Source organism: Hydra vulgaris, chromosome 12 (assembly GCF_038396675.1).
Source record: "Hydra vulgaris chromosome 12, alternate assembly HydraT2T_AEP".
Taxonomy (NCBI): Eukaryota; Metazoa; Cnidaria; class Hydrozoa; order Anthoathecata; family Hydridae; genus Hydra; species Hydra vulgaris.
The window spans coordinates 41,300,001-41,324,788 of record NC_088931.1 but is presented as its reverse complement, the minus strand read 5'-3'; the positions used below and the strand labels follow the sequence as shown (position 1 = coordinate 41,324,788).

Sequence of the window (24,788 nt, the reverse complement as noted above, 5' to 3'; positions counted from 1 at the left end):
TATATATGTATATATAAATATATATATATATATATATATATATATATATATATATATATATATATATATATATATATATATATATACAAAATCTAACTTGAATTTTTAATAAAAAAAACTATACTTTAGGATGTATAGGTGTTTATGTAGCCCTGGTCACAAACTGGGCCCTGACCTTGGCTATATTTTATCAAACCTGGCCTCAGTCAAATTCAACCTCACTCACTTACTACACGTTGCTGCTCTATCAACACTTGTTCCATCAACCAAAACTCATTCATGCATGACTCATATTTCAGCATCTGTTTAACTGTAACTATTTCTATGTGCATAAAAAACTTTTATTCTAGTTTTTTTTCCATTAAAATTGATAAGACCTAGAATTCTCTTCTGTCTTCATGTTTTCCTCAACTCATGCAAGTTTTTTAAAGTTTTTTGTTAACTCCCTTCTTTGCTTTCTGTAAGCTGTTGCATAAAAAGGCTTTCTGTAAACTTAGATGACATAAAAATGTAATAATTGTTCCATGTAATATATTACTTATACTACATATTAATTTTAACTATAAAATTGCTTATATGAAATTTGTGAAATTTTGTTTGAGATTTTTTCATGTCAGTAATTTATTTTTAATGTTATTTAATGTTACAGTAGTGAATTTCCTTTGGTTGGATTTATTTTAACCTGTCTAATATCCTCTACACCAATTGCGTTTTGTAAAACCAATAAATTTGGGTAAGTTTAATAAGTGTGATATTCTTTATTTTTAATGAAAAAATCCTAATCAAACATAAAGTTTTACGTAAATTTGAAAATCTTTATAATATTTAAAGGGATCCCAAACCTCCAAGACATTTTGTGTTTGTATTAAAGAGAATGATAAAAAAAAATGTTTGGGCTAGATTTTTTTTGATTAAAACAAAAGAATAAATGCATACCAAGAAAAAATAACTTTTTCATTTCTGTCGAAACTCACCTTCTCCATTTTGTTGTAGGCCAAAAAGTCAGCATAATATATGCCACAATCTACAGATTTAATAATTTATTCAAGCGCATTTTATTCCTAAGAGTTTCAGTACATGATGTTATTATTTTTTTGTTTGTGTAAAAGATTGATTTTTTATCATTCTCTTTAACATGAACACAACATGTCTCGGTGGTTTGGGATCCCTTTAACATTGGTTGTTTAATTTTTTTTTTACTTCATGATTGCTTTTTTTTTTTTTTTTAACTTTATGATTCCTTATTTTTTTTTACTTCTTGATTCCTTATTTTTTTTTACTTGATTCCTTATTTTTTTTACTTCATGGTTCTTTATTTTTTTACTTTATGATTCCTTATTTTCATTGAAGAAATTCTAATAAAAAAAAGTTTTGAGTAAATTTGAAAATGCTAATAATACTTAATATTGGTTGTTTAATTTTGAATTTTTATTTACTTCATGGTTCCTTATTTTTTTGTTTTTTTTACTTCTAATATGAACTTCATGAAACTCTTTCAGAAGATCATTATGCTATTAATATTTTATAATTTTGATTCTTTATTATTACTTCTAGTTATTCCTAATTTGTAATTTAGTACAAAAATTTGTTACTTAGATAAAAATAATTTGTAACTTTGTTATAAATAATTTGTAACAGTAAATTTTTAACATCGCAAATTTGTAACTTAGCAAATTTGTACCTTAGCAAATTTGTAACTTAACAAATTTTTAACAGCAAATTAGTGAAGTTATAAATAATGCATTTTTGATAAAGTACCTTTAATTGTTGTTATTTTAAGTTGGTGTTACCTACAAAAATTAAAAAAATTAAAAAAATTGCAAAATCAATATATTTATGTATATTACATCTAACATGTAAATAAACAAACATGTTTATCTATTTACAACTATCCATGTCAACACATGTATACCTAGTGACAACTTTTCCTACTTGTCACTTATTTTTATTATTTCAATATAATGCATAAATTTAAAGTAAAAAATAATTATATTTTGTCACATGTTTTAATATATTTAAAATATTTTAATTTAATAACTCATGTATTCTACGTGTGTCATTATATTAAAAACTAAAAAATCATCCTAAAAAAAAAATCAAATTAATCTAAAAAAAATTTGGTTAAATTTGTCCACCTCTGGAGTTACAATACAGGAATTAAAGATAAGTGTTAAGCACAATTTTTTAAAACTCTAGGGTATACTTGATCAAATCCTTTTGATTTAGATGTCAAAGTACATCAGAGAGTGCTTACTTTTTCAATGGGCAATAACTGCTTTTTCGGTACATTCAAAATTGGTTTAATTGTGAAAGTCTTTTGTCAAACTTTCAGTCTCTATTTGAGAAATAGATTGAAAATCTGTTTTAGAGTCAAACATATTACTTGTTTTAGAGTCAAATATATTACTTGTTGGTCATTTGTAATTGTGTCTAAAGTGTTTGAAAAATATTTTTAAATTTTAATTGTTAAAATTGTATTAAAATTATATATTTTATATATTTCTATGTTTTATTTGAGCTTTTTTGACTTTATATAATTTATTTTACCAAGTTGAGTATAAATTATGAAAATGATATTTCAACTTTTATTTTATCCTAAGTATTTGCCAGAAAATTCTTTGTTTTATAATTTTTTTAAGAACATCAGCAGTACCATATAAAGTTGTGCACAAGTTTGCAAATGAGGAGGACTTGCTAATTTTATCAAATGAAATGGTATTTTTTACTTACTAAGTACTATATTGCATTAGCAATAATTATTATTGTTTAAAAAAAGTTTTTCGTTTTATAGAAGGAAAATAAATCCTTGTTAGATGACTTTTCATATGAGTGTTCTAAAGATTCATTTAAGTATGTTTGTTTATTATTTATTTTGATCACCGATAACCAGAGATAGGTTCAGTCCTTAATTTGGCTTTTGAATTAAGAGTCCTAATGCTATAAATATTTATTTTTATAGCGAAACTAATAACATTTTTTCAAAAATATTATAATATTATAGAGCACTAAAAAAATACTTTTACTTTAATCTGGGTAAAACCACAGTTGTTCATTTTTCTCTGTATTTTTATATTAAAAATTTAGTTTATGTAGTTAAAAGCATTAACCATTAATTTAAAATTGATTTAATTCAACCATATTTTCATATTACAAGCTATTTTTATTACTATTGTTATTACATTAAAAAGGCATTAGTATATAATAATGAAAAAAAAAATTGATGATTTAATTTAAAGCAATGTTTTGAAAACTTTTTTCAATTTTGTTGCTTTGATTTTGTTTTTGAAGAAGGTATGAAAGCCTGAGTAACATTGAAAATACTGTTCTAGAGAAGTTATCTAATATGGTAGAGTGTATTGCTACATGCTCTGTTTCGGTGCATATATATATATATTTTTTTTATGTATTTTTTTAAAATATTAGTTATTTTACAAATAACAAATAATTTGCAATTAAATTTAGCATATCATTTTTAGGAAAATGAGTTTTGTCGAATGTTAAAGTTATTGACCAATGTTTTTGTATTTCTAATGAATTTGGGAATACAAAATAAAAAGTTTTTGAAAGGAACTCGAATGACTGATAAAGTTTCTTATTTGCAAGAGAAAGTGATGGCAAAATACATTGAGTTTTTTGAGAAAGTCAAAGATTGTAAAGAAAATTTAAAATATAAATGCATTAATGAATCTTTAATTATCATTAAAAATTTTGTAAGTATTAAAAAAATTATTATTATTGTTATATATATATATATATATATATATATATATATATATATATATATATATATATATATATATATATATATATATATATATATATATATATATATATATATGTATATATTATATATTATATATATTTATGCAAAACATCTCCTGCAGAATTAGGTCAACATTTGTAATCTTTTTTCATAATCATGCTTTAGTGTTGCATAATAGCAGAAAATTTGGTTGTGTAAATTCTCTATGAATTTCTTTGGTGCTTTTTTTTCTTCTCTTGCTTCTTCTTTTTATAGTCTCTTTACAAAGTTAAAGAGGTTATTCTTTGTAGCTATGAAAACTCTTTGTCAGTTTAGGGCCAGTATTTTTGGAACCAAATAAAAGTTTCAACTTCTGGCCTTCCACTGGTTCCAAAAACTGTATTTAAAATTTAAAAGTAAATCTTCAAAACATGATGCATATCCCAAGCTTCAAGAATTATAAAGGCACTAGTATTTATCTCTTTATTTGAAGAAGTTGTATCAAAAACAAGTCCAAGTTAATACATACCAACTTTATTTTTAAATTATTATTAACAGCTTTTACTAATATAACAAAATTATAAAATACTATGTAATTTACTTTTTTGACAAATTAATTTTACAAATCATACTAATCCCTAAGTATGCTTCAAATTTTTTGGAGTAAAGTTTTCAAATACTCCATTTTTTGGAGCAGAGTACCTTAATTTATTGAGGAGGCAAATTTGTAGACAATTTCAAAAACATTAATTTATTTTCATAACCGAATGAATCCACCTAGTACTTACATATTACTATATTATTAAGTCTATTTGAAGTTGGATTGAATTATAAATTATTAAACATTTTACTATAATATAGTAAATACCTGATATGCTGGTCAGTATTAACTAAAGAAATCTTTTTTTTTACCTGGTAAAAGATGCATGATTGGAGATTTCAATACATTGAGAAGTAAAGAAATTGCCTAGTGGGCAAGAAGCTATGAATTTAACTTTTATTAATTAACTGAAAGAATGTTTAGAAAATCATCTCTTAGCATATAAAATCTGTAATAGTAATATATTTTGTTGTTGGCAATTGTGTTATGGGTGTTGTTTGAATTTTTTACCATAGGAAAAACTTCACAGTATTTTTATGACTAGCTATTGCTTGATGACATTATTTTTGGTTACACAAATATTTTAACAATTGTGGGAAAAAAATGTTTGTTTTTTCATCTCCACACCCCACATCCTCCCAAATCCTCCCAAATATGAACAACATTATTTTTACTAAAAAAAAACTAAAAACTAAAAATTTGATAGATCAAGCTATTAAAGTAACTTTCTTGGTATTTTTTGAAATATTACCTCCTTATGTACAAAATTTTGTATTTTTGGACTGCTGAGACTAACTGTAGGGGTACCTATGAAAAAGAAATTTGTATATTTTTCGAAAATATGTATCAAAAGAAGCCACAAAGTTCAATATTGTATTTCTTTTGATTTTATGCATAATGCCCCCATAACACTCATTCTAATGAAATACCCCACAACACTCATTTTAATGAAATTGGCAGTTTGTTAGTGAAAAGTTAATATTGATAATAATTTAGATTGTAAGTTTATAATAATCTATAATTTCATTTTATGATATTGGTAGTTATTTTTTATTATCTTATAAAGGTGGTGCCATTTATGGTGAGTGATTTTATAATATGTTTGACAGTTAAGGGAAATTATATTAGTGTAGCTAGCTGTGTTGACTTACATAATATTACTTACAAATGGTTTAACAATAAGTATGTTAATATTGATAAAAAATAACAAAAATAATAAAAATTGTTATTTTTAGATTTATAGTTACCTGGACGATATTGGTTATTTGTTAGAAAATTTGCCTGGTGCTATGGTCAACTTGCTACTACACAATACTGAGAAAGTAATTTACTTTTTATTCTATGTACATAAATATTATTCTATGATCTTTCACCAAATTATATATTTTTTTTACTTGCTGATTTTTTCTTTTTAACATCTGTCCAAGAATGATCTAAATTTTTTAAATTATTTCATAAATGATAACATATTTTACTTAAAACTTTTTCTTACAAATATACAAGTTTTTTTTTTTTTTTTAAACTGACTATTGGTTCAACATTTGTTCATTCTGGTTAAATACTATAAAGTGTTTAGTTAAAGTTTTTTTTTTAATTCTCTACTTAACATATTATATTAGAATAAGACCTATTATATTGATTATTTTTGTATGCAGTGTTTAACTGAACCAATGTATCAAGTATTTGAATCAATCGACAGTGAAATAAACAATAAAAAGAATAATAAATTTAGTAACAATCCAGGTACCATTTATTTTTGTCAAATTCTTTCAGAAATATTTTTATTTTATCAAATTTTTTACTTTTGCAAAATCAGATTTTTTGCAAGACAAACTTAACTCGTAATGATTGTAACCAAAAAAAAGTAAATATAATAGTTAAAAAATAACTTTTTTAGTATGAAGTGTACTAAATGTATTGAAAAAGTTTTTTAATATGAAGTGAACTAAATGTACCAAAACCTTTTTAAATTTGAAGTGTACTAATTGTTTCAAAAACCTTTTTAAATTTGAAGTGTACTAAATGTTTCGAAAATCTTTTAAAATTTGAAGTGTACTGAATGTTTCGAAAACCTTTTTAAATTTGAAGTGAACTAAATGTATTGTAAAACTTTTTTAATATGAAGTGTACTAAAGCATGAAGATTTGAGAGAGTTCCAAAAGGTTGGAGTGTGGAAAAAAAACTAGACGAATAAAAGTTTTTAGAGCATGTAGAGACAAATACAGTAAATGAATGAGACTTAGCTGAATGAGGAGTCAAGGGAGAATGAGTTTTAGTTATAGATAGCTCTTTTGAGCAGCGACCATAATAGTATTTGTAGAAAAGAGAAAAAGATGCAACTTTACAGTAATGCGATTGAGGCCCAAGGTTAGCAAATAGACTCCAACTACATTTACAATGCGTTTTTGGACATTGTCTAGATGAGAAAGAGCATCATTTGAAAGACCAGCCCAAATATGACACCAGCATTTCATTCAGGGATGAATAAGATATTTGTAGAAGTAGAAAATGGAATCATGAGTAAGAAAATGGCAAGCACGATAAAAAAAAGCAACTTTTCTAGATGACTTAAAAATTGATTGTGTATAAGGTTTCCATGAGGTATCAGTAGTAAATGATAAGCCAAGAAGACATAAAGATGAGGACTCAGTGAGAGAGTTGCCATTCATCAATATAGGAATGTCAACATTATTGCAATAGTTGTTTGCAGTAAATAACTGAGTTTTGTTGCAGTTGAAGTTCACAAGCAACTGCAACCCCCAATCTGTCACAGAAATGAGATCAGATTCAAGATGTTTGTTCTAAGCGATCTAAAAGAGAAGACTTTTTGCTAAAAAAACAAGAGTATACAATTGTGTCACCTGCTAATAGAGCCATTTTAGATGTAAGGTTGTCAAGAATATCATTTATGAAGATAAGAAACAAAACGGGACCAAGGATAGAACCTTGAAATATTCCAGAGTTACTTGAAATAAAAAAGAGTGGCCTTTGAGTATGACTTTAATAAAGCAGTTTGAAAGAAATGGTTTGATAATCTCAAAACTTTCCCAAATACCCCATATGAAGCAAGCTTATGAAGAAGACCAGCATGCCAAGCTTTATTGAAATCTTTAGATATTTCAAGAGCAACAACCCTGGCCTTGCTGCTTCTATCTAATGCACAATAATGCAAATAGTTCTGCCTTATCATTAGGAGAGGTAAAAAAATCAGTCCCGTGAATGAGATTGAATGTTAGACCTACCTTTGTTAATGACACTGCTGAAAAAAGTTTTTAGAGTCTAACTTCTGAGACAAGATTTAGTGAATTGATAATAATGGAGCTTAGTAACAGACAGTACCTTTTTACATTGATTTCTTGCAATAATAAATAGATGTTTATTCTCAATGTAGTTGTTCTTTTGAGAAAGATAAAAGAAAATGATTACAATTAAATATAGCAACTGATTAAGAAGGTGAAGACCATGGAATAGAATGAAGCTTTACTTAAAGCCAAGGTGAAGAAATAAAAGCTCCCATTCCTGCTTTGATCCTGGAGGTTATTTAGGAGGCGCATTTATCAGCAAGTAGAGAAAAGACTTTAGCCCAAGGACCATCATAAAAAAAATCATGAAAGTATCCCAGTCAGCTTTAGGCTAGTAGTAAGTAGTGCGATGATAAGGTGAGTCCAAAGAGGAAGTACGAGATTTATCTGAAAGATTTTTAGTGATCATTACATGATCAGAACCACCTAAAGGAGAAAAAGGAGAAACTGAACACAAGCTAGGGTCAGAGACTAGCCACAAATCAAGAAGTGAAGGTATGTGGTTAGGGTTGTCTGGAATGGTCAATTCGATCAGAAATTACGTTTAAAAGGATGCAGTCTTCAAGATGGAGAACAATAAAGAACAAAGTTTAAAAAATTAAAGGATAGTACCCTTCAATACTGAGATCTAGAGAAGGAACAGCCGACTTTAAATTAGTCTTACAAAGAGCAAGCAAGTCTGGGAATTTTTGCAAGAGATAAGATTCGACTTATGGAAGGTTACTTTGCAGACTACAAATACTTGACTCATTCATAGATAGAGCACAGTATCCCAGCAATCAACTATGCAGTTGTCTCAGTCTCGTTAATTAACCCAAAATTTTAATGTAAGGCTCCTTAAATGGCATTGACAATGCACACCAAACACATTAATAGCGATACCATCCATGCGCAACATGGCACTGTTAATACTCTAATATTTTTCATCTGTTGATGGAATCAGCCTCTTTGAGAGCTACCACAGAGTTCTGAAAACCTTACTACCAGCTAGCCTTCATCTTCTTAAGCAGGAATCAATGGAAAATTGGTTTACATCTGAACCAGCCTAAAAAATGAATAGAGGGTTCGAGGCTGGTTAACAGAATTGTTCTACTTACCCCTAAATTCTTTGCCTAGGAGGCCTTCTACAAGACAGTAGCTAGATGCAGTCAACATCTGCCTAACATGAGTATTTATATCGAGACACCATCTCTAGCCTTTACTCAACCAAGAGCCCTAATGCACCAGCCTATTAGCTGGATGCAATTAAAATCCACCCAAGATGAGTATTTTTAGAGACATTATCTCTAGCCTTTACTCAACCAAGAGCCCCAAGGCAGGGTATTTTTAATTTAGAGTTTGAATTTAGAGAGAATTACTAATGGTGATTATGATGATCCGGAACCTGACCTGGAGTAGTTAGAGAAGTTACTTCCTGTAAGCAGTACTTTGAAACAATGATGGGAATATTTTGGAAATGCATTAGAAAAAACATTGCATCAAACAGAATACTAGAGATTAAGGTGAGCCTAGGTTTTATAGTTAGAGTCACTAGTTGGTTAATGAGCTCACACTGCATCAGAGATTTAAACAGAACACAAACATACATAAAGTTACTTACTGATGAGTGAACACCCAGCCAGAGGTTCAGACAGAACACAAACATACATACAATATGTTTGTCTTAGATAGTATTGATGACGGAAAGTATCCTTCCTCCAGCCTTTGTTTCCAAAGCACAGGCAACATATTGTTTTCATGAATGAAATTTCTGATGTGATTTTTAATATATATGTATATATATATATATATATATATATATATATATATATATATATATATATATATATATATATATATATATATATATATATATATATATATATATATATATATATATATATATATATATATATTTTGAGCTAATTACATATGATATTTTTTTAACTTTAAGTTTTTTAAAACTTTATTATTTAAAACCAAGCTTTTATACATAATACATTTATGTATCACTATTTCTTTAGATCATAATCTATTAAAAAGAGATTGTTTATCAGAAACTGAACAAATACAGTTGACATCTTGTGAGGCAGTTATGTTTTTGTTAATGGAATCAAAAAGTTTTATTAAAGAAAAAGAAAGATTTTATAATTTTTTTATAGAGGTTTGTCAGATCATCCCTTTTTTAGCTTTTGCTTTTTGTCTACTATGTTTTGAGTTGTGCTATACACACAAAGTGTTTGCACGTTGTTTTTACTTTTGCAGTTTCAATACACAGTCTTTTTTATGCTTTTGAGTTTTGCCTAACCTTTTTTAACTGTTTTTTTTTTTTTTTTAATTCCAGATAAAAGATGTCAGTTATGTTGAACTACAAATGGTTTGTTGTTTTAACCTTCATTTCAATTTGTTTTTAAAGAAAAACTTATGCAGTGATTTAATTAAAGGAAAACTTATGCAGGGATTTAATTAAAGAAAAACTTATGCTGGGATTTTATTAAAGAAAAACTTATGCAGGGATTTAATTAAAGAAAAACTTATGCAGGGATTTAGTTAAAGAAAAACTTATGCAGGAAACAACTAGGAAGAATACTAGTTTTAGGAGTTCTTTAACTAAAATTAAATTGGGGGGTTTTATATTACAGTTTTTATCTAATTTTGTTTGCTATTTCAAATAAATTAAAAATGGCATTATTTTTAATTTATTTGAACTTATTTAAGTTCTATAAAAATTGATTTAATATAAAATGGAAAAACAAACATTTAAATTCTAAAAAAAATAGTTAAAGTAAAAATGGAAAAACAAATATTTTATTTATAAAAAAAATTATTTCAAAAAACCAGCAACCAACAAACATACTACTTTCATTTAAATTCTGAACCAATTAATTTAAAAACACATCAGCAAAATAAAGGCATTGTTTTAATCCTAAATAAAAAAATTAAAACAAAAAAAGTAACATTTTTATTGAAATAAATTGAAAAAAAGATTCTCAATAAAATAATTAAAATAGAATGGAAAAACAAATATTCTATTTAAATTTAAAATGTGAACCTTTTATTTAAATTGTAAACAAAACAGTTTAAATAAAAATGGAAAAACGTTTTATTAATTATAAATAAAATAATTAAAACAAATCAAAAAATCTTTCATAAGCTTTTCAAATTTTAAAGCAAATGTCGATTTTATGGCAGTGAGCTGAAATTTATGTTTGATAGATAATAGAAATCACTGTATTATGTTTGTATATGTTATGTATTAATTCACTGTATATGTTTATTTCTTTTTATCAGCTAATATTTTGCAATGAGTTTATGGTCAAATATAACATTAAACTTCAACCAGAATTCATTTTATCATTAGTTTTGCTTTCAAGGTATTTTTAATTTTATGAATTTTTTTTTAACTTTTGTTGTTAAAATTTGTTTTGAATTTTATGCAGGTATGACATACATTTTTCAATATATTACATTAGGAGGAGGAGGGAATAATTTGAAATGTTACATTAGGAGGAGGAGGGAATAATTTGGGATATTAAATTAGGAGGAGGAGGAAATAGTTTGAAATATTATAGCAGAGGCCAGTAGGAGGATGTTGGTTTCAGTAGGGTAGGAGGATGTTGGTTTCAGTAGGGTAGGAGGATGTTGGTTTCAATTGAGTAGGAGGATGTTGGTCAAAACATTTTCGTTTAAATGGTTATTCTTAATTTAATGAGAGGAAAAAAAAAAGTTTTTTAAAATTTTTTATAGCTGACCTTCTATTTTTTTTTAATTTTAAAAATATTAAAGAACTTCAAAACAAAATGTCTGCTGACATTTCTTTATGTGTAAAATTTATGTTTTTTAAATTTTGATTTAATAGTTTGATTTATTTATTCTTACAAGTAAAATTTTATCCAGCGCAATAATTTCGTTGCATCAAAAAGTATTTAGTTTTGATAAGATAAATATTTAGTTTTGAAACACTTAATTAACTCTAAATTATTTAACTTATTTTAATTTAATAATTTTGTTTTATCCACTCCAAGGCTGAGGGGGCCAGTTAAGACTTTTTTGTTTGTGTCGTTACAACCCTCTTTTTGTATCTCCAAAACACAACTCTTGTCAAACAAGGTCACTTAACGCAAAAACAAGTTAATTGTGGTACTACCAGGGGCATAGTGGGGATCGAACTTCCAACTTCTTGCTTATGAAGTTAGTGCTCTAACACAACACCACAAACCACATTTTCTAAGGTTTAAGATATGAACTTAGCTTGTCTCACCTTGCCTCGCTTGTCATCAGCACTAAGCCATCTATTATATTAATAAAAGTACTAAAATGTTTTTCTTATGTATTCTGTTTTTCTTTTTTTTTCTTATGGTACTAAACTTGTGTGGAGTCATAAGAAAAAGAAAGATCAGATTTTGTCAGCTGAGAACCAAGTGGTCTTATGTCCATTTTTTGTATTTCCAAGAAAATCAAGTATTAAAATTTAATTTATTAAGACTTAATTAAAGAATGTCAGACTAACTTTTTTAAAACTTTTAAAAGCTGTATCATTCTTAAAACTAGATTTATTGGAAACATTCTCCATTGATTGTTGAATTTTTATTGATAATAATCAGAAAAAACACAAAATGTGGACATACAGCCTCTTGGTTCTTGGCTGACAATTTGGTATTCAAAAACCATAAAATTATCATGAAGAATTAAAAATTGTTAATGTGAATATATCTCTAAATCTTCTTCCATTGTTTGTTTTTACTTGAATAACTTCAAGGAATTTTCAGATAAAATATTAAAATCAAAAATATTAGTGTATATAATATTTTGATATAATATAATTGAATAATATTTTCTATAAGTCGACTAAAGTGGGCTTATACATTTTTGAAATTGTATTAGTCGTTTAAATAATAATTAAGAAGAAAATGGCTGCTCTGACAACAGAAATATTACTAAGCTAAAATAATATTTTAGCTTATTAATTTTTAGAATATTTAGCTTAAAATATACAATCACATTCCGATCATTTGAAAACATACTTGAAATATATGATAAATTTTTTGTCTTCGTAAACTCAATGTTTGGTATTTTCAAAGTTTTTATGATTACATTCACATTTTAAAATGTTTGTAAATTGCTCAAATTAATTAAATGTTGGAAAATAATATTGTTAAAACTGTATATGCATTTATGTTCGTTTTGTAAATAGATCAATAATTTTTTTAATTTGTGAGTTTCTTTAAACAATCAGAATTAAGTTTAAATGGCCAGAAATAGGTCTTTTAGCTAGTATCTAAAAAATGCCTAAACACATGTTAACTTTAATTTTGTTAAAAACTTTATATAATTATAATCATCTTTAAGTAACCTATTTAAATTCAAATCTGTTTGTTTATATTGCACAATGCAAATTAATTTTTTAAAATAATAAATGCAAAGTGGTCAGAAATAGTTCAGTTTACCCTACTATATATCAAAAAAGTTATTACAATCATATTTGCAATGTGATTGTATAGATTAATGGCCCTGAGCCAGCTTGCAACGGCCCTGTATGAAAGTATTTATGAGAATCACAAGCATTGAGTAAACAAAAGAAAAATAAATTAATGAAATGCATAATCGAAAGTTCAATTAGATATAAATAATCTAACATGCTGTGAGTTGGATAAAACTAGGTAAACAAAAAACTAGGTACGAGGTCGTCCATAAATTACGCCAGACTTTACCAAAAAACTTGGTAATAGTTATAATAGTACATACTATTGTTACTAAATGAACAAACAAAAACTAAACATTTAAAAAAAAAGTTAAATCAAATGAAAAGATATAAGGATTTTAAGGTTTTTACTCGACTAAATCAACTTTTAGTTGATTAGTATGAAGTCCAAATTAAATTCGATTAAATTGACTATTTGATTTTCCAAAGTCGACTAATTTTGACTTTAGACTATTCAACTTTGCACAGTGGGCCAGAATTTAACTTTACTGGACAAAATTCATAACTAATTAAATATAAGGGCTATAATGACTAAAATTAGGATGAGTAATTAAATGATGTCTGCGCTTCTTATATAGGTGTTATTTTTTTAATTTATTGCTATGGATACCTAATTTGGATAGCAAAAACCTAGTTTTGATATTTGCATATATTTTTACGAGTGCTATGTTCACCAAATTTTACATAAATACGGTTACGCTTTTTGATTAGCAACTAACTTTTATTTCACCATTTTGCGTTTAAGTTGGTTTTGACTTTAATTTTGCCTTTTTTCATTTTAATTTTGCAATTTTCACTTTAATTTTTAAATTGAAAATTGCCAAATTAAAATGAAAAAATGCAAAATTAAGGTGAAAATTAGCCAATTTAAACGCAAAAAGGTGTAGTTGCATATGTTTTATTTGTGCTATGAACACAATTTAGCATGTGTTTTGTTATGAGATCCTCACTTTGATCCTTGCTTGCGGAAAGCAAAACTTATTTAAGTTTAATATGACTAACTAGTGTTATTACACATGATATTACACATTGCTAGATAAACTTGTTTTCCGGTAAAAAAAAAAAAAAAAAAAATTTTAGCCTAATAATTAGTTTTTTTAATTAGCAGATCTTACGAACGTCTACATAATAAAATATCAAGCGCTGTTACTAAGCAATAGTCTTTTAACTTATCAGCATCAATCATAATACCAGATGACAAAGTACACAGCACAACATATATCCTTTGAATTAAATGCACATCAACATCGATAATTGCGACTGTTTAATTGGCATTTCACTTTAGCTTTGTAGCTGAATTCTAACAAACACTCCATGCTATGAATCCATGCATGAAGTGTTGACATGCCATACTTCAATTCAGTCGGAGTTAATGGCAAACTGCAAACTATATTAAGTTGGTTTTTTGAATTGAGCTACACACTGAGCAGCACTGATTTGAATTAATAACTGTAGATATTGCAGTGGCTTCTTTTCCAACTATCATAGTAACATCAACTATGTGAAGAACAGTTTACATACTCAGGCACCGCTGTTGTAGTCAAGTTTCCAATAGCATTTTCAAGAAATTGTTGCTCTGCATTCATTACATCAGTTTTCTCCTTTACAAACCTAAACCAAACAATTCAGTAGTACAATGTCATAAAAGATTCCTTTATACAGTTTTCTCTATTTGACCAGAGAATCGTGTCAATTCAAGTGGTACAAATCAGGTAAGAAGCAAACTTGCTTCTTGGATAAAGCTTCTGTTTTCCAACTCATCAGTAATTTTTGTATAAATGTTTTGCCCAGTTGACCTATCAAAACCTACTTTTGAGCATAGAATCAGCTTATCAAAGACAAACGAGTTGATAACATCATGTTGTGTGATCTGATCACAGAATATTCTGTTGCTGTCTATGATTAATGGTTAGGCTATCACCTTTCTTTTGCCTCACATATATCATTATATGGTGGATATAAATTACTTTTTTTGCTTTTTGCACATATATATATATATATATATATATATATATATATATATATATATATATATATATATATATTCATGTTATTGTTTAGTACTATGTTTAGTATGAGTAAGACCATATTACATTTTTTCAGCATTTTTTAAAATTTTGTGCAAATAAAAAATTTTGAGCAGAATTACAGATTTTTTGTTAGATAAAAATTTCAAATGTGAAAGAAAACCAAAGTGGCGCCTAGTGGAAGCCAGATTTATGAAATTATTAAAGCAGACATATGAAGACCACACGGGTAAAACCACAGATGTCCACTTTTTGAAAATTTTGAGTTTGAGATATTTTTATGATATTCTAATACTAAGCTATTTTAATTTGAAAATTCATAATAAAAAAACTATGTTATAAGGTTCTATGGTCATTTTAAAAAAAGGGCAACTTTGAAACAACCGCTGTTGTCCAATAATTACTTGGTAAAAAATGCAGTTGTCCAAGTTATTAATAACTAAACCAGTGATAATAAAATAATAAGTCACGTGACCATTTATCATTAGAAACATTTATCATTAAAAAAATATGGCGGCTAATCCAAACAACCCTACAGTCACAGAAAAACCTAATAAAAAGGCAGTCAATAGAAGAAAAAGAGAGTTTACTCGAGATCTAAGATTAAAAAAATCCTGTTATAGGAATACCATGTAACTGTGTTAGTCTGAAGTATTTTGAAATTACAACAGAAGATGACAGAATAAAACTTATATCTTTTTTCAACAACTTGAAAACAAAGGATGAGCAAAATTTGTATATTTCTTCTCTTATTTCTGTTCATAGCATTAAGCATCGATGAAGCAGAAATTTAATAATTGAACAATCTAAATTTTATAGTTATTCGTTTAAGTATCACCTGAAAATTGTTAAAGATAAGAGTTCTACGAAAATATGTGTGTGAATCAAAGCATTCATATCTATATTTGGTTTGACAGAAAATCGTGTAAGGCAAATCAAAGAAGTTCTTCCGGCCACAGGTATGTAAAAATAAATTATGATATATATATATATATATATATATATATATATATATATATCATAATTTATATGTATGTATATATATATCATAATTTATATGTATGTATATATTGTATACATCTTTATATATAATGGAGCATTAAAATAATAAAATGTTTTTATTTAGAATTTTTTTATAATGACACAAACTATGTCTTGTCATGTTATTTCAATTATTTTCTTTTCAATCATTAGGTCTACCTTGTAAAGACATGAGAGGCGTCATGAAAACAAAAAGCATGCTTTTTCTGTTGAAAACATTGATATGATAGTGCAGCATATCAAGTTATTTTGAGGACGATCTTTTCATTATGCTAGAACAAAATCTACCAGACTTTACCTTCCAGAAGACTTAAATATTTTTAAAATGTACTGCATGTTTAAAGAAAAGTATCCTTTAAGAAAGTGTTTCTATGAAAGTCATCGTAAAAATTTTAATTCAAAGTTTAACATTTCACTTGGATATCCCAGAAAGGACACCTCATTTTGTGATTTAACAAAGAAAAAAATAGTTGCAATAGATTGTCAAGTACCTATTGACTCTGTTGCTGCTAATGATTTGTTAAGAAACAAAAATCCTTTTAATGGATCTCTTGAACTTCAGAGAAAAGCTGAAATATTTTACCAAAGAAAAAGAACTGCACGTTTACAAGCTCAGCAAACTTTAGACTGTGCAGCAATCTGCTTTGATTTTCAAAAAAATCTAAAATGCCCAAACATTTCAACTCAAAATGTATACTACTTTGACAGCATAACAGTTTCATATCCTATTAGAGGTCATTCCTACATGGAATGTGACAGAGATATGGCTATTATTAATCAAAAGTTTCCAGCAGAAGCACCAGAAGATTGAAGGAGTGTTTTCCAGGTATCTCACAAAAAACCAGAGCCATTCAACATTATAAACATGACACAAGAAAAGTTTCTGAAGTTTACAGAGTTTTTAAAGCCAAGCTTTTTAGTTTGTCCATTTAAGACACATTCACTCAGAGAAGTTGAAATATGAAAGGCTAATTCTAACTTAATTATGCATAGGGAAAACTGGAGTGGTATATTTAGTTCTATGCATGTTACATCCCATAGGTCTAGATCATGTTCTGGTTCAATGAGAATGAGAATATTGACCCGATCTAAACATGTCTTTGAAGTGCCTGATAAGCCAAAACAAGCATACATTGCTCCTTTGCCACTTTCTTGTGAAAAATTCAAAGACTTTGTGAAAAAAATTTGTAAGTGAACAAAATAAGTCTTTGTATGTTCAGTTGCCAGTTGATAACCTACTTGTCTAGGAATCAGAACCATAGCAAATCTCTGTCTCAGAGTAAGAGAATGTAAAAAATAATAACTATTTAGAAAACGTATATCTATATATTTTTAGAAATATTTTGTTGAAAATAAAAATAACATTTATTTTTATTATGGGTTTTTTTACAACGGGGTGTTTGTCTGGGTTATAGAATTTTAATGCAAAGTGATGGATTACAGACAATATGGTAGATAAATGGGGTTTTGGAAACAATTTGTTGCATGGGTACTTTTTATAAAGTTTTTAAAAATTTGACGAGTTATTTGATTTGTATTATCTACTACTCTCTCCTTTTAACAAAATAAGTGCTCTAAAAGGTTACAAGTTAATGTAGTTTACAAGCTGCTGAATTTACAACGGAAAAATCACAGATGTCCGAATTGAGTGTCTTGACTTCGAATGGACACTGTGAACAAATATTATTTGTAATTAGCAAAAAGACTGCATTTATATATTGTGTTTAGACTATAATGTCATAAAAAAATACTTTGGAATGAATGGATTATAAATGAACTGATATCTGATGTTTCTGAACGCAAAATTTCATTTTTCTCAAAGTTAGAAAAAATGTGACATCTGTGGTTTTACCGTTGTGGTCTTCATATACATATATCAGAGTATAAAAGCAAGATGTAGCAATAAAAAAAAGTATTTTGTCAGTTAAAAGCAAAAGTTAGACAATAAGATATAACATATTAAGCATATTTAAAGTTACTATAAATATGTTAATTATTTACCAATTTTAGTCTAACAACTTTTAAAATTCAGATGGTATATAGAGTTATAGAATAATATTTAAAAAAAGTGAAATGTTTTATGTAAAGGGTATTAATTTCCATCGATTTTTTAAAGAAGAATTTTCTCTTTATAATTTTTTTTTTTAATTTACATTCACGTCTACTTCAGCAACATCATAAGTATATTCATTAAAACTTTAAGTATATATAAACAGTTTTAAATTGTTTTATAATATCTATGTAATGGTTTAAAACCATCAGGATATCAAAATTCTAAGTTTGGTTTTTATACTTTTGTCCAGTCACTGACCCACTGTGCTTTGAGTCAATTTAGTTAAAGTCGATAACAACACTAAAAAATATACTACAAATAAACTTGCATGCTAAGTCCAAGTTGCTATGAGTTTTAATTACATAATAGTTACTTTAGTTATGGTAGGAGCTTTTTTAGTTCAAGATATTTTTCTTTAAAACTAAAGATGAAACCTCACTTTCTGAATTCATTTCAATTTGCTTTGAAAAAAATCGTCAGTTTCAACAGTTTCTTGTGATTATTTCTTTGTGATTACTTAAATATTAAAACCATTTAAGAAATGAAGATTCAGGTAATTTAGAAATATTGAGTAAAGTGAATCCTATTGTAAGAAAAAAAATACAAAGTATAGAATACAATATGAAAAGTAGCCTCCTAGATTGTATGTCAAATACAGTATGAACAACTACAACTGAGACAAAGTGGGTGGCACAAAGAAATGAGCAGCAAGATTTGCATTAAGCATCTTGCAGAAATTCTATTTTAGCCTGTTTGATATTACAATGCAGTCTATTTACTTGTGAGTCAGATGTCAATTAATGATACTTAAAGATACTTTATTGGTTTACTATCATGTCTGTTGATAAAAATATAAAATACACTCACTATTGTCTACAAAAGAACATGTTAATTCTTAAAAGTTCTATTCTGAAAATCATCATAGCAATGTCTACAAAATATCAACACTGACGCCTACAAAATGTCTATGAAAAATTGATGTAGAAAGAAATGCAAAACATAGCAAAAGGTATATTAGTAATAAAGAAAGTGTATATTAAAAGTATTTATATGTAAGACCTAGACTCCGTTTGTTATATATGTAACAAATTTGAAACAAAAAGCAACAGAATACCAAGAATTGGTGTTCTATTGAAAACTGAAGAATCAACTCTTGGCATCTCTGATGAAACAGTTTGTAAAAGCATTAGATAAAAAGGTAATTGTTTTCATTTACAAAGCGTTTCTAGGTTTAAGCAATAAGAAATTAAAAGTAGGTATTTTTGATGGAGCCCAAAGTTGACAGTTAGTTAAATATACTTGTTTAGCTGCATGACCTTCATTTGTAGAGACTATAAAAAAACTTTCTGGATTTGAATTTCTTGGAAAGATGATATGTAGTACTTCTAAGAAACATGGTTAAATATTTGAGAACCTTGGAATAAATGTGTGGAAGATTGGATATCAAAATGATGTCAGGCTACTGTTGGAATTTGAAAGCACTGCACACCTGATATCTATTTAGGATCCACAAATTTTTATTTAAGTCATTATTTTTTCAACTTGGATTTTTCTGCATATTTATAACACCTGTTTATTGCATTTCATAAAATAAATAATTGTAATAATAAAATTAATAATCTTTTTTTTTTAAGTTCCAATGTACTCATAGGTTATGAACTTTTGTTTTTTTTAAAGCTCTAATGTACTCAGTAGTACTGGTTATAAACTTTTGTTATTATTATTTTTAAAGTTCCAATGTACTCAGTAGTACGGCTTATGAACTTTTGTTAATATTTTTTTTAAGGTTTCAATGTACTCAGTAGTACGGGTTATGAACTTTTTTTATTTTTGAATTTTTTTGAATTATATTGAATTATTGAATAATTGTTTTTATTTGAAATTTAAAAAAAACAAACAATTCATAACAACCGTATTTTATTTAGAACTTTTCTTTCTGTTTATCGTTTTGACCAAGATGTTTGCTCTGCAATTTTATCTGGTCTGGTTTATTATATACAACAAATACAAGATTTTAATGATTCACTGTTTAATGAAGCTCGAGTAACAATTGTTCAAATTCTTAGTGTATTCTGGTATTGTTGCTTTTTTATACAACAATTTTATTTTTTCTTTATGCTCAAACATAAATTAAGTTTGAAGTAATTTTATTCAATAATTTCTCTATATAACGTTCAAACATAAATTAGGTTTGAAATATTTTAGCATATTTTGTTTGTATAGGTTGGTTCGCAAAGAGAAATGCTGTCCAGAGCTCCGAACTAATATATGTAATGCTCTAAGAAGTATTATTATGGTTAATAATTCAGAAATGTGGAAAATGAACTTTGACCAATCAGAAAACAATCAAGGTAAAATATTGATCTGATTTGTCTAATATTTGTTATAGAATTTTGAGATTTTGATCTTGAAGATTTTTTTAAAATAAAAATGAATGTTTTATTTAAAAATTTTATTAATTATAAATAAACTCTATTTGTTGAATTTAATATTTATATTATATAAGCATGAGGGATATTGTGTATGTTTTGAGTATCATATGAAACACGGTTTTCTAGTAAAACTTAATAAAAAATATTTTTTTTAGTAGAAACAAGTTTTGTGAGGATTTTTGAGGTGAAAATCTTTTTTAGTAAAATATAAAATTAACACTGTTTAGCATATAGTTTATAAAAGTTTGATGTGAACAAATAATAAATTTTTTTTTAAAAAAAACTCCTTATTTATGGTCATTAGTAGAACCTACTTGTATTATAGAACTATTTACTCTAAAGGAGGCTAATGGATGTAAACAGGAAAAAAATAAGTTTAAAGTAAATAAAAACAGAAAACATGAGTGAGAATGTAATTCTGAAATCTAAACTAACAACTAGTTATTTTTTAATCAATATTTTAACTGCTTATAAAATCTGTTTTTGTTTTTTGTTTTTTTATTTACGTAAATTCTAATTTTAAGTATTTAATATCATTTGAGTTTTTTATGTTTTTATTTTGTTTTATTTTCCTTTAAGTGAATCTTGATATTTTCATTGTTGATTTTTAAAAATAGATTTTCTGAATTTGCCTTCATACCTACTTATTCAGCTACTTACTGATGAGAATACATTTGTGCGAGTCCACGCAGCTAAATCATTGAATGTGTTGTTTCTCAATAAATCTGCAGCAGAAAAGGAAAAGAATTTTTCACTTTTACTGGAAACATTAGAAAGTTTAATCCTATTTAATAATCAGGTTAAAACATTTTAATAGTTTTTCTACTATATTTTCTTTTATTATTTTGTTATTTATTTTTCTAATTTTGAAGTTTAACAGGGAGTTCCAAATAAAGAAATAAAAATAAATAAAGAAGATGAAGTTTTTAATAGGAGAGCAGTTGTGATACTATCATTATCTGAAGTTATATTGTGTGACAATTACCTCGATAAAAATGCATTATTGTCATTGTTAAACTATGTAGAAGGTGGATTTCTTAAGCCAAAAAAAGTTTTCAAGGTTTGTTTGCAATATTTATAGTGCTATTTTTTTAAAAATGTTAGTACAAGTAATAAGTTAAATTATATTATTACAGGAGAAAAAAAATGTTTTCCAAGAATGGATTGAATTTTAACCACTGCCAGAAACAAAACTAAAAAAAGTAAAAATACAATAAATTTTCATAATTAAAAAACACACAAATGCTTTTTTTTTTTAAAAAAAAGTTAACTTGATTAGGCAAATACAATCATTGAATTTGTTCATTTGATTTTTGATATTTTACAATCAAGTTTGATTTTCAATTTTCAATAACTATATTACACACATATATAAGACCACGCCGTTAACCATACTGAACCGTTTTTTTGGTGAAAATCAAAACAAAAAAACAGAAATGTACGGGGTAGCGATTGCAGTAAACCTGGACGCTTTTATTGCTATTTTAAATTTAAATAAAGAAGTCCATCGAGCCTGCGTTAATGACAATGGCAGCAACATTGTTTTAGATGCTAAAGAAAGTGATGAAATAATTAAGAATTGTGCTGCAATGATCACACAATCCAGCTAGCTATTCTTCGAGCAATTAAAAATTCAATTTAACTTTCTGAAGCAATAAAAAACTGTACAGATTTAGCATCACATGCACATAGAAGTGTTCTTTCTATAACCAATGTTCAAGATGCAAGAACTTGGAATTAAACCCAGGAAATTGATTGTTCCATTTACAACATGATGGAATTCCGAATACATGTGCATAAAGTCAGTCCTTGAAGTCAAAGATGCAGTCAACACTTGCAAAAGCCAATGATGAGTTTAAAAGATCATGCCCCTCTGATGATCAATGAAAGACATTAGTATACAGCATTCCATTTCTTGAAAAAAATTTACAATATTTTGAAATCCTTATCAGCCGATAAAAGACCAACAACCTAAGATGTAATACCTGAATTATATTCCTTGCATTAAGAGCTTCCCATCAACATCACAAACACAAGCCAACAAGAATATTTATAAAAATGCTGATTTGTGAACTGCATGAAAGATATCTTCTTAATGGTGCTGAGCAGCTGATTAATCGTTTTGCAAATTTTTTAGACCCCCGTTACATAGTTCTGCATTTGATTCAATTTAAAAAATGTGATGAAATAAAAGAAGCAATATTGACTCATTAAAAAAACGAAGGAAAAAAATGAAAAAATGGAAAGCTTCTATGAGTAGCAGCAAAACAGATAATGAAAGTGGTGAAAATGCTAATCACCACGAACTGCTAAGAAAAAAACTGAAACAAGATATTTTATCGCGCAGTGCTTTAACAATCACTAAATTGGGTTTATAAAATTGATCATTATTTAGCAGCCGAAATGTCTAAAAAAAACGACAAATATTTTCGAGTTGTGGAAAGTTATGAAGTTGCAGTACACAATTTTATCAAACTATGCTCGAACATATCTATGTACACCAGCAACTTCTGCAACTTCAGAGAGAGTTTTTTCTACTGCTGATAACGTCACTGCCATAAGAACTATGTTGGTGGTTGAAAATGTTGAAAAATTGTTTATATAAAAGAAAGCATTTAAAAAATTAAAATTAATTTTTAATTTACTTTGGTATTTTTAAAAATCCGTAATTCTAAAATTATTAAATAAATGACCTCAAAAACTTTGTTTTGTTTTTAATCTAAACTGAACTGAGCCAATCAATGTTTAAAACCAAATTGAAAGAAACCCTAACCGTGTGGGCTTAAACATATAATGTATTATTTATAATAATTTGTATTACAAATATTTTTCATTGATATGCAGAATATGCATATTATACAGAACATGCATATTATGCAGAATATGGCTCCATTCATCATTAAGGTTAATTAAAAAAAAAGAGTCTAGCTCAAATGGAAGGTAGTTTAGATGAATTTTCTTTTTTTATAATAAGTAACTTTCAAGGTAATATACTTCAATCCTAATATTAGAATAAGCTCTATTACAATAAATTCCATTAGATACTTGCATAGATATTTCTCCTCTTCGAAAAACATGTATTGGAATTTTTCACTGTCTTTGTGTTTTTCTGACTCTTATGCTACTTTTCCACTACTCATATGCTACTTTTCCACTACTCATATGCTGCTTTTCCACTACTCATATGCTATTTTTCCCCTTTCTTGTTCTTTAAATCTTTTCTTTACTTTCTAAATTAAATAACTAAAATCTATGATCTTTTATCTATGATCGTTTATGATCTTTTAGTGAAATAAATGCTTGGTGCAACTAATTAAGTTCTAGCATCTATCTTAATTAATTTGACAATTTTTTTTTAATAATTAAAGTTATTTAATTATTTTAATGTTCTGTCTATTTTTCACCTGGTGTAGCAGCACTCCTTGCATGTTTTACCTATTTGTAAGTCAAGGTAGCAGAACTCTTTGAATGTTCTACCTATTTGTCAGTTGATGTAGCAGCACTCCTTGTATGTTCTAGCTATATGTCAGTATATATATATATATATATATATATATATATATATATATATATATATATATATATATATATATATATATATATATATATATAAATAAATTTGCTTTTTTTACTTTTATATTATTATATAATATTTTTGTAATATGTTTATTTTAAAGAAAAGTAGTTTCTTATTTTATGAAAAATATTTATAATTTAGGCATTAGAATCTGTATCAACAAAACTTCACTACAAAACTATCTTGGCTTATATCAAACCTAGAATAGGTTTTATTTTGTTTCATTTTCTTGAGAGGAACTGTTTTATCAATAACTTCCCATCAACTTGTTTTGGAATGTCTTTTGATGAGTTTATAAAGTATGCTTATAATATTTGTTCTATTTTTAAATATATTTAAAATTAATAACCCTTGTTACAACTAAAAAATTTTACCTTGTTACAACTAATGTACTAAAAAATTTTACTATTAGTTCTTTTTTTATTCTACTATATTATATATTATATATATTGTTTATTATTATTATGTTAATGTTTGTATTAAACAGCATGTTGTTTTATTCTCAGAAAAAATTATAAAGTTATTGTTGCATACTTGGTACTTAAGAATGAT

General features: G+C 26.6%; 1 protein-coding gene across 3 annotated transcripts in view; it reads left to right on the top strand.

Annotated features, from left to right (window-relative positions):
* LOC100201385 (serine-protein kinase ATM) overlaps positions 1-24,788 on the top strand; it is a 131,654-nt gene that overhangs the window by 34,741 nt on the left and 72,125 nt on the right. The window contains exons 15-30 of one of the 3 annotated variants that reach the window (XM_065813277.1): positions 650-733; positions 2,640-2,715; positions 2,792-2,850; positions 3,292-3,376; positions 3,477-3,710; positions 5,579-5,665; positions 5,999-6,086; positions 9,649-9,788; positions 9,969-10,001; positions 10,916-10,998; positions 20,153-20,302; positions 20,451-20,578; positions 21,277-21,458; positions 21,540-21,719; positions 24,378-24,535; positions 24,743-24,788. The exon at positions 24,743-24,788 is cut by the window's right edge and continues 174 nt beyond it. In XM_065813277.1, coding sequence (XP_065669349.1) covers positions 650-733; positions 2,640-2,715; positions 2,792-2,850; positions 3,292-3,376; positions 3,477-3,710; positions 5,579-5,665; positions 5,999-6,086; positions 9,649-9,788; positions 9,969-10,001; positions 10,916-10,998; positions 20,153-20,302; positions 20,451-20,578; positions 21,277-21,458; positions 21,540-21,719; positions 24,378-24,535; positions 24,743-24,788 — 1,813 coding nt within the window. Of the gene's footprint in view, positions 1-649; positions 734-2,639; positions 2,716-2,791; positions 2,851-3,288; positions 3,377-3,476; positions 3,711-5,578; positions 5,666-5,998; positions 6,087-9,648; positions 9,789-9,968; positions 10,002-10,915; positions 10,999-20,152; positions 20,303-20,450; positions 20,579-21,276; positions 21,459-21,539; positions 21,720-24,377; positions 24,536-24,742 lie in introns of all 3 variants that reach the window. The other 2 variants (XM_065813275.1, XM_065813276.1) reach the window with 2 other exon arrangements.